General features: G+C 30.7%; 1 protein-coding gene across 1 annotated transcript in view; it reads left to right on the forward strand.

The window, feature by feature from the left end:
* Positions 1-1,590: 1,590 nt before the first annotated feature.
* Positions 1,591-12,396, forward strand: part of LOC111044060 (E3 ubiquitin-protein ligase lubel) — a 63,883-nt gene continuing 53,077 nt past the window's right edge. The window contains exons 1-3 of the mRNA XM_039425458.1: positions 1,591-1,648; positions 5,629-5,721; positions 12,104-12,245. Coding sequence (XP_039281392.1) covers positions 1,628-1,648; positions 5,629-5,721; positions 12,104-12,245 — 256 coding nt within the window. The 5' untranslated portion in view covers positions 1,591-1,627. The remainder of the gene's footprint in view (positions 1,649-5,628; positions 5,722-12,103; positions 12,246-12,396) is intronic.

A 12,396-nucleotide genomic window follows, 5' to 3' on the forward strand; every position in this document is an offset into this window, starting at 1 on the left:
ACTTTCTATACTGAAGAATAAAATTTATTATTAAAAAATATATTGGAAAAATAATTTGATAATTTGAAAAATAGAAGATGAAATAATAGGATATAGATACATTATGGAGAGGTAGGGTATTCATTGATGACACCCATCTGAAGAATCATACTATCACTTATTACACTGTAATTATTATCATCAATCATACATTGTACATTAAACAGTTGTAGTACTATTCTTTTCAGTTTCATTAATTTTTCATTATTTTGTAAGCAAAGATCTAAATCAATAATGAAAACAATTAATTATTATTATTAAACGAAAATCCAAATTTTTTGCTGTAATTCACCCCGAAGATTCCTGCTACTACAAATATTGACAACAGGGTAAGCAGCTAGATGGAAATTCGATGAGCGCTACTATTCAAAAATTATTTGTCAGCCCGGGGAAAAATATTTTTTGAATAGTAGCACTCATCGAATTTCCATCCAGCTGTTTACTCTGTCATCAATATTTGCAGTAGAAGAAGTCTTCGGGCATAGCCACCTCTATAGTGAGGTCCACGTTATAATGGCAGTGGATAAAGATAAAGGGATAGGGATGCTGATTCTCTGCATTAATTAATTATATTTCTACACTGTCAAAAACATAATTGGCATCGTTGTGGACCTAGAAAAGGATAGTACCACCGGCTTTGTCGAATGATAGACAAGGAAAGCAAAACCAAAGTTGATCAAATACTGTCATTATAACGTGGACCTCACTATAATACAGGATTAGAGGTGGTTATGCTTCGGGGTGAATTACAGCATTTAATTTGAATTTTCGTTTGATAATAATAAATTCATTAGCATTTGAATAATTGCAATATCTCAGTAATTTCCATCTGTAGGATGAAAACAATATATTACATATTGGAAAATCTTGATCTAGCCCAAGATTCATCAAAGCATCTCTATAACCTACTTTACATCTGAAATAATGCCAGATCTTGAGCTCCGGTACACTATTTCAGAAGCCACATGGCCAAAATGCATCACGGTTAATAATTTAGATAATAGATGAAACACTTCATGTTCCACATTATTAGTGGAATGCATAGAATATTATTATTATTTTTAGTTCCGTTCATCAGTTTGGTGGTGCAGCGGTAAAGTAGTACTAGTTAAAACCTTGACGAAACGAGCAAGAGGGGATTCTCGCAAGAACACCTATAAATAAGTCTAACTACAGTAAGACTAATTGTCCCGGTAATTGATAGGAAATTTTCAAATAGCGGTCTTTTTTCGATTAACAGGCCGTACTGTAACTTAATAATCAATTTTGACAAAATCTTGTGATTGCATATTTGGGAGTGAATTTATTCATGTTTTTTGACATGTTGGTGGTGGAAGTCTTTGAACCGAGGTTGGTGTATGGTGTGGTGGTGACTGTATGTTCAGAAACACTTTCGGTCGTCTGTTGGCTCGCATTCAACTTGTAGCTGTCTAATTTTAGCCAGAAGTTCCGCGGTTTCAGTGCGCGTCTGGAGTATTGGGTTATCGGGTTTGCGGCTGTTTCTGCCTTCCTGCCTGCGAGCATGCCATTATGCAGGTGAGTTTATTTCCTTTCATCATCATGTTTATTCACAACACCTGTAACAATCATGACATTGACATATCAGACAGTGAGAACTTCAATTTGAGAACTAAATAAATAATAACAATAACAACATTTAAAATATTGGCAGTTCATTTGAAATATTAGCTGTTCAAGTTAACACTAAAACTGAATTTGCTTATTAATAAAACTAGGATCTGTGTATATAAGCTCTTCGATGTGATTGATTTTGTGATTTGTCAATTTGAGAACTACATTAATAATAACAATAACATAATAATAATTAAACAACATTTAAAATATTGGCAGTTCATTTGAAATATTAGATGTTCAAGTTATCACCAAAACTGAGTTTGCTTATTAATAAAACTAGGATCTGTGTATATAAGCTCTTCGATGTGATTGATTTTGTGATTTGTTGTCAAGTTGAATAAAAAATATATTGAAGTTGCTTTCCATGACGAAACACTATATAATAACTTTGTTGTAGTCCATACACTGTGTTACTTGTAAATTTTTTTTGTGTAGTTGAGAAGTTGATATCGTGGTAATTGTTCATATTGAATGAAAAAGACTAAGAAATTGTCAAAAACCACAGATTTATTGATACTTAGAAAGACCGGTTTCGGTTATTACACCATTGTCAATCTCTGATAAACAATGATCAGTGATCAGAACAATGATCAGTGATCAAACAATGATCAGTTTATCAGAGATTGACAATGGTGTAATAACCGAAACCGGTCTTTCTAAGTATCAATAAATCTGTGGTTTTTGACAATTTCTCAGTCTTTTTCATTCATTACTTGTAAATATTTGAAAAAAACACTTACTTTTCGTGGAGTATTGAGGAATGCATTTCACTCCTGAAGCCTGAGCTTCATCACTCCTGTTGACGAGGCTGATGAAGCTCCTCTTCAGGAGTCAAATGCATTCCTCAATACTCCAACAAAAGTAAGTGTTTTTTCAAATATTTACAAGTACACAGGGTCAGAACTACAACGAAGTTGAAAGATATAATATTGTTATTGAAAATATGACATGAATAATTTATTATTGGTATTAAATTATACAGCCTACCAAATGTTTTATGTGATGTATCTTACTGCGAAATAGAGTGACAGTATGGTTTCATCATGCCATTGAGTTTAGCCAATTATACGGTTTTAATATGAGTGGATCCATTATTCAATTATTATTAAATATTTATATCAGTATTAGTACAGAGTGTAACTTCTTATTAATTTTTAATTATCCAGTGTCTTATTTGAATTATCGCAACTTGGAATTTTTAACACCAGTGTGTAAAAAGTGATGACTAAATTTCAAATCAAATCAAATAACTTTTTATTCATTATTCAACAACTTTTAATTTGAAAATCTACTTTGTGAAAATATTTGAGGACTGAAAATTTTGTGAATTAAAGAACTACAAGACTTAACCTATTTCGGACTATGTGTTATCTAAATTTGAGAGAGGAATATCACAAGGTTACCTTATTTTTCCTCTCCCTATCATTTTGATAATGTATTTATTGTATAAATGAATAAAGAAGAAGATGAATATACTTCTATCAATTATTTTTGAATGGGATACAATATAGAATTCACTTCAAATAATTTTAAATTAGCTACGGTATTACATGTTTTGTACTTAAAAGCTCAATTTTGATTCAAATCTAAGTTTTGTGTGCTTCAAATAATAACCATAACTCACTCTTGATTATATAAATATTACAAATACAATGAATGAAGAAACTGCCATATTAAGAAACCTTCATATTGTATGAGTGATGAGTTTATTCATAGAATTTCCAGATATTTAATTCTAGTTCCTATTAGAAAATGTAAAATAAATTTCAACAAGAGACAAACTGACTGGCAAAATCATGAAGGTTTCACATTCTTAAGGCAAAATGTCTACACTTTTCGGTTTGCTGTTGAACCCCAAAACTAATGAAATATACTTAAGTCTGGTGCTTTCGATAAAAGTTGACCCTTTTATCACTTTTATTGAATTACGGTGAATAAATCCTTAGAACCTTTGAATTTTTATATTCAACTATTTAAAAGCTCCCTCAACATGGATTTGTCAAAATAGATAAATGTGATATGAATAAAATCCCTACCTAATACTTAAATTTGACTTGATAATGGCATTATAGACGGAGCATGTAGTGCCAATAAAAATATATATAAAAGGGTGCTACTAGTTAATTCGGTATTAAAAATATAAAAAAACTCTGTGTAGTTAAATAATTTATTGAGAAGTAGCTTCTACATTAAAAAAATCAAAATCACAAAATCATAGACGAGATCCATGTACCGTACATGTTATATGTTTGTTGATCAATAAAATGTATTCTATTCTATTCTAATCAATATGGATTTGGAAAAAGAAATACCCAATAAATATTGATGAAACATTAATAAAGAAATTTGATTGTAGCCATGAATTATTTTTCAAAATACTAAGGAGCTTTTTTACAAGGAGAATATCAGTTTTAAGATTTTGAACTATTTCTAAATTACTAATCGCTTTCAACTTACCGTATTTAATTTAGAAAATTATAATTATTTCAAAATACGTTAAGGCTGTTGATGAATGATTATGCATCATAATACAGTACGGTAGTGATATAAGAAATTAATTATAATTACAATAATATATTCAGAGAATTCTTAACGATTCAATGCTCTCGCTCCAATATTAAAATGCAATGAGAAGTCCTATAACTGGAGTGACCACTCGGCAATTTCAAACTTCTTGGCAAAAGCTCCTATCCAGGACTCTCCAGTATCTATTTTTGATCAGCAAACTGGATTCAGTCCCCGTCTTGGCATAAAGTTACACAAAGAGATCAATGGGTTCTCTGCCCTAAATACGTTTTTAGAGTAAGTTTTCAAATGGAACAGCAACTGAACAGGCCTAGAGATATGAAATTAAAATAATGCTAGTAAATAATTCTTCACTTCAATACCTATGCAATCAATTCGATTTACTTATAGGCTAGTATGATTTTATAGTGTTCAACAATTTTAAAATATTTTCTCATCGTTAAGCTGCGTTTACACCAAAGTTATTAACAATAAAATGTTAATAACTTACCGTAATCCTTATAGATTCTATTAGATTAAACATAACTTATCATACACATGATGAACATACATATGAAGCACATGTATGTGTTTGTCAAGTTCCGTTCAATCTAATAGAATCTATAAGGATTAAGTTATTAACATTTTGTTACAAAATGTTAATAACTTAATCCTTATAGATTATAATACACATGATGAACATATTTGTTTGTCAAGTTCCGTTCAATCTAATAGAATCTATAAGAATTAAGTTATAAACATTTTGTTAATAACTATTAAGTTATTGAAATTTTGGTGTAAAATAACTTTGGTGTAAACGCAGCTTTACTTTAACTAATAGTTTTGGAACTCATAGTTGTGTAAAATCAACAAATTGGAATATCAAATATATTCAAATTTGTATATTCAAATAATTTAGAATCATACATTTTTGATAAACTTTTCACACCCGAGATAAAATTTCAATCTTCGGATGAAGAATGGCTGCAATCGTGAAAATACAGATAATCTGATCACAGAATAAATTATTTCTGTAATTTTTAATGTGAATGAAACTAACAAAAGAAATGACAGTGTTCATTTCCATCTTCACGCCTTATATCAGGAATTAAACATTAATATTAGAATTTTCTTTTGAGGGTTCAAATATTGAATGAACGGAGCTCATTAGAATACGAGTTATATAAAAAAAGCCAAGTGATATAGAGAGAAAAATCATAGTATTATCTTCAGCATAATATATTACAAGTAAAATATATGTTTTGATGGCAATTTAGTAAGCAATAAAATAATGAATGAATAATGATAGGTAGCGGTAGTGGTCCTTGGAAATATTATCATGGTTTTTTCACTTGAAGAGTTATTGTTCAAGTACCTACCGTTTGTAATTTCAATTTTTTTGAAATCAGTCTATGATTATAATATCCTAATCCTTGATATTTTTTACAGAACATAAGTAATGAAAGATGGCGTTCACCCCAAGCTGTGAGCCCCAACAATAAACTAAATAATAAGACATCTCGCTCAATGCCACAATGGCTGGTAAGTACCCACTCAATCTTAATTAAAACTACTCCAACCAGTAATTAGTTCTTTAAAACTATGATGTATTTAGAAATAGAATTCATTATCAAATGGTTGGTTTTTCATATTGAACAGAATATCATCATAGGAATTGAGAACAGAAAAACCAAGAGAATATTATACACAAGAATGAATTATTATTTTTCAAATAATAGATTTATACTACATTCATTTACCAAACAAAATATTCTTGTAATAGCCTCTGGCCAATTTACAATATAAATTGCTGAAGTTTTATCAGTAAAGAATAGCCTACTAAGATTTTGGCATTAATCTTCAGTATAGCCTCAGCAACGTCACGAATAAATATATTTTTTGGGAACTTCCATAGAATTTTTCGTCAAATTTCTACTATTGTAGGTGGATTTCAAGTGAGAAATATGACATTTTTCCAATAATAATGCTCTTACAGAAAATGTTTCCACTAAATAACCGGTTACCAGTTATTTTTTTAATAATTCAGATAATTCCAAGAAAAATTTTAGGTAATTAATTTTTTGGGAACTTCCATAAACCTTTCCTCAAATTTCTACTCAAGAACCCCCGACTCAATCAACCAGAAATTTTAATAACAGACTCGCTTCGCTCGCCCGCATTCTTCATTTGAGCTTCCTTCCTACCCTAAAATAGTTGAATACAGATTTTTATTTATTTATTCAACAATGACAAAACAACTTAATCATAAAATGATTGGAAACGAAAAAACAGGCAAAAAACCTACTCTAGTAGGTGGATTTGAAGTGAGAAATATATGGCATTATTAAAATAATGAAACTCAACATAGTATCTTAATTCACATACAGCATCTTATTATACCTACTATTTAATTCCCAATAATATAATCATTCAATATGCTTATTGTTTGTTTGTTTGTATTGTTTGTTTGGTTTGTTTGCTTATAAGGTACACACAGTTTCTACATCCATTAACAGCACACAAGTTCTAAATAGCTTACTAACTCTATGCTAAGTATTATGCTAAGTATCACTCATCTCATATTATAGCACTAAAACACTCCTTATTATAAGAATTATTTCTTCTTCATACAAATTCTACATCGTATCCATGCTCCTTTTATGAGAATCATGGCATTGAGGAATCCCAATTAGAATATTCATTTATTTACTTTTTACAAAAAAACACACAGATTGAGAGAGAAAAACTAAGGATATATTTTACCATTATCTTACAAATTGAGATAGCATTACAAATCCAAAATAGGGTTGTCTTTTAGATATATTTAGTATTTGCATAGCCACCTAATACAGAGGTGTATTAGAGGTGGCTATGGCATTTGTCTGATTTTAAAATAAAAGTGACATATGAATTCAATTTTCAATATAAATGAATATTACATACAAATGTAAGATTACATCAAGTTTCAAATATTTCTTATTCTTTCAATTACAAATAAACAATATGTAGCTGTAGACAAATTTTCAGAAGCTAAGCAACAGCATCCTATAAAGCATTTTTGTAGCTCAATTTCACAGAGCAGATTATAGTTGAGCATAGTGTGCAGTCTGTTTTGTCATAAACAGAGAAATTCCACTCTCATAGCATGTATCTCTGAATTGGACAGAAAAGATGAATGCAAAGTCTAGACTACTTTGGATTTTTGCCAATTTTCTGTCTATCTTTAGTTTATCAACTGCTTCGATCTGTTTTATTTTAACACTTCAAGACATACCACAAGTATTGCCTCAGCAACGTCACCAATAAATATATAATTTTTTGGGAACTTCCGTAGAATTTTTCGTCAAATTTCTACTCTTGTAGGTGGATTTCAAGTGAGAAATATGACATTTTTCCAATAATGCTCTTACAGAAAATGTTTTCATAAAAAACCTGTAACTAGTTATTTTTTTAATAATTCAGATAATTCCAAGAAAAATATTAGGTAATTAATTTTTTGGGAACTTCCATGAAACTTTCCTCAAATTTCTACTCTCGTAGGTGGATTTCGAGTGAGAAATTTGACATTTTTCCAATAATAATGCTCTTACAGGAAATGTTTTCATAAAAAACCTGTTACTAGTTATTTTTTTTATAATTCAGATAATTTCAAGAAAAATATTAGGTAATTAATTTTTTGGGAACTTTCATAAACCTTTCCTCAAATTTCTACTCTCGTAGGTGGATCTCAAGTGAGAAATATATGGCATTATTCCAATAATGCTCTTTCAGAAAATGTTTTCATAAAAAACCTGTTACTAGTTATTTTTCAGATAATTCCAAGAAAATATTTATTATTAATGTAGGCTAGGAGATTTTAGTGTTGTTATTGAGACTATTTACTGAAAAATTTCAAACTAAAATTTCTTCTCACCTCTTGGAAGTAGTTTAATCAATATTTCAAGATTGTAAATTTGACTAGAGATATATATGCCACAATACACAAGTCGCCACCACTCAAATTTGCAATTCTGTACACGTTTTCAATAGTCTTTATTGAATTCTATTTTATAATCAATCTCGATAATCTGCAACGGCAATACATATATTATTCACTGTAAAGCTCCAGAATTATTTTAATACATTTAAAAAAATCAAATCTGTACTAAATTCAACTACCGTAGTTTAATAATATATAGCCATATACTCATCTATTCCACTATCCATGACGAACTGCAAGTTAATAATTCGTTTTGAACTATTTTGACGACACTGGTCTAATTCTTTTGAATATTAGTTATTAAAACTAGTAGTACGGTACTCACTTGTGAAGCGCAGAATAGTTCAAAACGAAATATATAGTCAATATAAAACGTGCAGCCAGAGATTAATACAATGCTAATCCTTATAATTATAACAGTTGCGGGGAAGGCAAGAATAAAAAATAATCTTCATTATAAAATAAACCTTGGAGAGCGAAACGGAAAATATTCAGCGACGAAGCTGTTTATTTGGATAGGATAGGATGTTAAGAATTTTAGGACGACTCAAGGTGTAGGTTGACAATTTTTGACAGCCAACTACCATTATGCTATATGCCTCTATGACTCCATGATAAATTTGATTACATTTGATTTTGATAGACTTCATTCGATTACATGCAAACACTTTTCAGTGGCTTGAACCCTACCAAAATCTGTCAGTCTTAATTATAATAGTGGAATAGTCTACATTGACCGTTTAAATACAGTAAATCAACTCACAAATACCATAATAGCAGTACTATAAAACAGTAACTATAAAACTATAAAAGTTAGGGTAACTATAAAAGTTCATGCATAGATTTTAGGATAATTCAAGAATCACAGAAGTAAATGAATTCCAGAATCACAGCTAATTCCAGTTCACAATTAGAAAAGAGAAATACGTCTTCTATTTTCTATGAAGAGGAAGTTTATCTGGAATGGGAGGTGTTTTGCCCAAACACTTGCATATGCAAACTGGGTCAAAAGCAGTCGTTGAAAGCCGAACTAACACTCATCTAATAAGTGCTCTGTGTGTAGTTCTTCTGTTCTGATGGATTGCCAAATAATTTGGAAGCTCAACATCAGAGAAATGTGTTTCTATTCTTGCTGAAACAATCAGGCTGCCGAAAACGATTGACAACTGATTTTTCTCAGTTTGATTGCTGCAGTACAGAACACAACATGAATTAAACGTACAGTGATTGTGATAAAATAAATATCTATTAATTCGACAAACTTAATCAAACATTTTTTCTAGTTTTTCCGTAAGTTGTGTAGAATTTTACTGGAACGAATTAATAATCTTTACTGTAACACTGTAACGTAAAACGGTTCAGAAAACAAGAAAAGTGTATGACTGTTAATAGTTTATCTACAAAGAATTACGGTACACTTAATCAAACATTTTCTTCTAGTTTTTCCGTAAGTTGTGTAGAATTTTACTGGAACGAATTAATAATCTTTACTGTAAAACTATAACGTAAAACGACTCAGAAAACAAGAAAAGTGTGTGACTGTTAATAGTTTATTTACAAAGAATTACGCTACACTTAATCAAACATTTTTTCTAGTTTTTCCGTAAGTTGTGTAGAATTTTACTGGAACAAATTAATAATCTATACTGTAACACTGTAACGTAAACGACTCAGAAAACAAAAAAACTGTGTGACTGTTAATCGTTTATCTACAAAGAATATCGGTACACTTAGTCAAACATTTTCTTCTAGTTTTTCTGTAAGTTGTGTAGAATTTTACTGGAATGAATTAATAATCTATACTGTAACACTGTAACGTAAACGACTCAGGAAACAAGAAAACTGTGTGAATCTTAATCGTTTATCTACAAAGAATTACGGTACACTTAATCAAACATTTTCTTCTAGTTTTTCCGTAAGTTGTGTTGAATTTTACTGGAACTAATTTATAATCTATACTGTAACACTGTAACGTAAACAACTCAGAAAACAAGAAAACTGTGTGACTGTTAATAGTTTATTTACAAAGAATTACGGTACCGGTACACTTAATTTTGTATAGTGAGAGTTGAAGCGCTACTGCAACATAGAACCTATTCCTGAGAAGTAAATGAAGTCCCCTCTATTTTTACAGATTGAGAAGTCTCGTATTCTGACACATCAAGCTCAATAGTTTCTTTTGGCTGGGAAAGTTTTTTCTTTCGGTACGGTAGGCCTGAGCTACTTCTGAGGACTGAACATTTGTATATTGTTCCCTAGTTTGAACCAGGCTGAATGTTGTACAGTGGGTGTTTGGTTTTATAGTGTTTTGAAGGACTTGAAATTTTGGTGCAATATGAAATCCAAAGTAAAGATCGATGATTCAATTTTAAAATTTCTCTTCATTATTCCAATATTTGTTACTTCTGTTGCATTTACTACCAAATTTCTGGTTCCAATGTCTTAGTACGGTATTATATATGTTGGTAGCTTCTAAAGCAACTAGAGTTTGTGTTTTGACCCCATTATAGTTATTTGTGTAACTAGTGCGCAAAGTGACAGTTTGCTGCACCGAAAGAAACGTTTACGCACGAGCCGTAGGCGAGAGCGGAATGGTTTCTTGAGTGCAGCAGAGGAACTTTGCGCACGTATTTCACATTAAATTTTTCCTACAGTTACCATTGAATATGAGAAGTGGTTGATTATGGGTAAAATGATGGCTGAAATCCATCAAATGTTTGTCTGTATAATTTTGTTATTAATAACAACTTTAATTTATTTTAAACTTGATAATCCAATTAAAAATTAATAATCGATAATTTATTCAAATTAAAAATTTAATTAATCCAATTAATTTGAAAATTTGAATAATTTTGAGTGAATCTTAATTTCTAAATAATTTTTCAACCAATCAATTTATGAATGAAAAAATATTATTTGAAATAATGAATAATTAATAATATTCAAAATGTTTAATTTAATGTGTTCTCATTTTTATTTATTTGAAAATCAGAAAAAATATAGATAGAACAAATTCGCATTCAAAATACACGCCAACAATGTCAACAGCTGATTGGGATGGCTGCAAGATAATACCTACGCAAAATATTAAGAGTAGGTACGCAAAGTAATACCAGAGAAAACTTCTATAATCTTGTATTCTGTGGTAATACTTTGCGCACTAGAGCAGAAAAGTGATTCTTTGCGTTCTGTAATCAGTGCTGGAATGGTCACTTTCCAAGGTAACTGTAGGATATAGTTATTTGTGCAACTAGTGTGCAAAGTGACAGTTTGCTGCACCGAAAGAAACGTTTACGCCCGAGCCGTAGGTGACGGCGGAATGGTTTCTTGAGTGCAGCAGAGGAACTTTGCACACGTATTTCACATTAAATTTTTCCCACAGTTACCAATGAATATGAAAAGTGGGTAATTATAGGTAAAATTCCCTGAAATCCATCAAATGTTTTTCTGTGTAATTTTATTATTAATAAATAAAATAGAATAATGTATGTGTGTTTGAATGGCGGAGGGGGGGGGGGGCTGTGTGGTGTGTGCTGTGGTGGCACTGTGCTGTCAACTGCTGTCATCCACTGTTGTCCACCACCTCAAGATTCTTATAACGTGCACCACAGTCACAGTTACCAACTTAATTTTGATTTTGCTGCACTGGTGCTCCATATAACCTACTAACTATTTTGCGTTGCCATGTTGCAAATCTGGAGTGCAGGAAAAATTTTTCCCGCACTAGAGCGGAAAAGTGATTCTTTGCATTCTGTACGGTAATCAGTGCTGGAATGGTCACTTTTGAAGGTAACTGTAGGAAAAAATATTTTTTACAGTTGGTTAACTATTTTCAGTATAAATATAACCCGGATGTGTTTTGGTTTCCTTGTGATTCAATAAATATGCATTTTATCAATCAAGAAGAATCTATAAAATAAATAAAAATAATTTTCCTTTTTTCAGCAGGCAAGGGGTTCTGTATTGCCTCCCCCACCACCCCCACCAACCCAAGCAGACCTCACAAACCATGTGGATCCTGATTATGAAGTTATAGAGTTTTCAAACAATCAAGCTTATATTAATGCACCGACAATAATGAATCACGGTAAGAGTTTTCAAATAATATTTTTATTTCAAAATAATTATCAAAATACACATATTTTTATTCATATAGTCCCATTTATAAGAAAATTAATTAACTAATAGACAATATAGGACGTTGATAGGAAACCGAACCTATGCATCAAGTTTGGTAT

Source organism: Nilaparvata lugens, chromosome 3 (genome assembly GCF_014356525.2).
Source record: "Nilaparvata lugens isolate BPH chromosome 3, ASM1435652v1, whole genome shotgun sequence".
NCBI classification, from domain to species: Eukaryota; Metazoa; Arthropoda; class Insecta; order Hemiptera; family Delphacidae; genus Nilaparvata; species Nilaparvata lugens.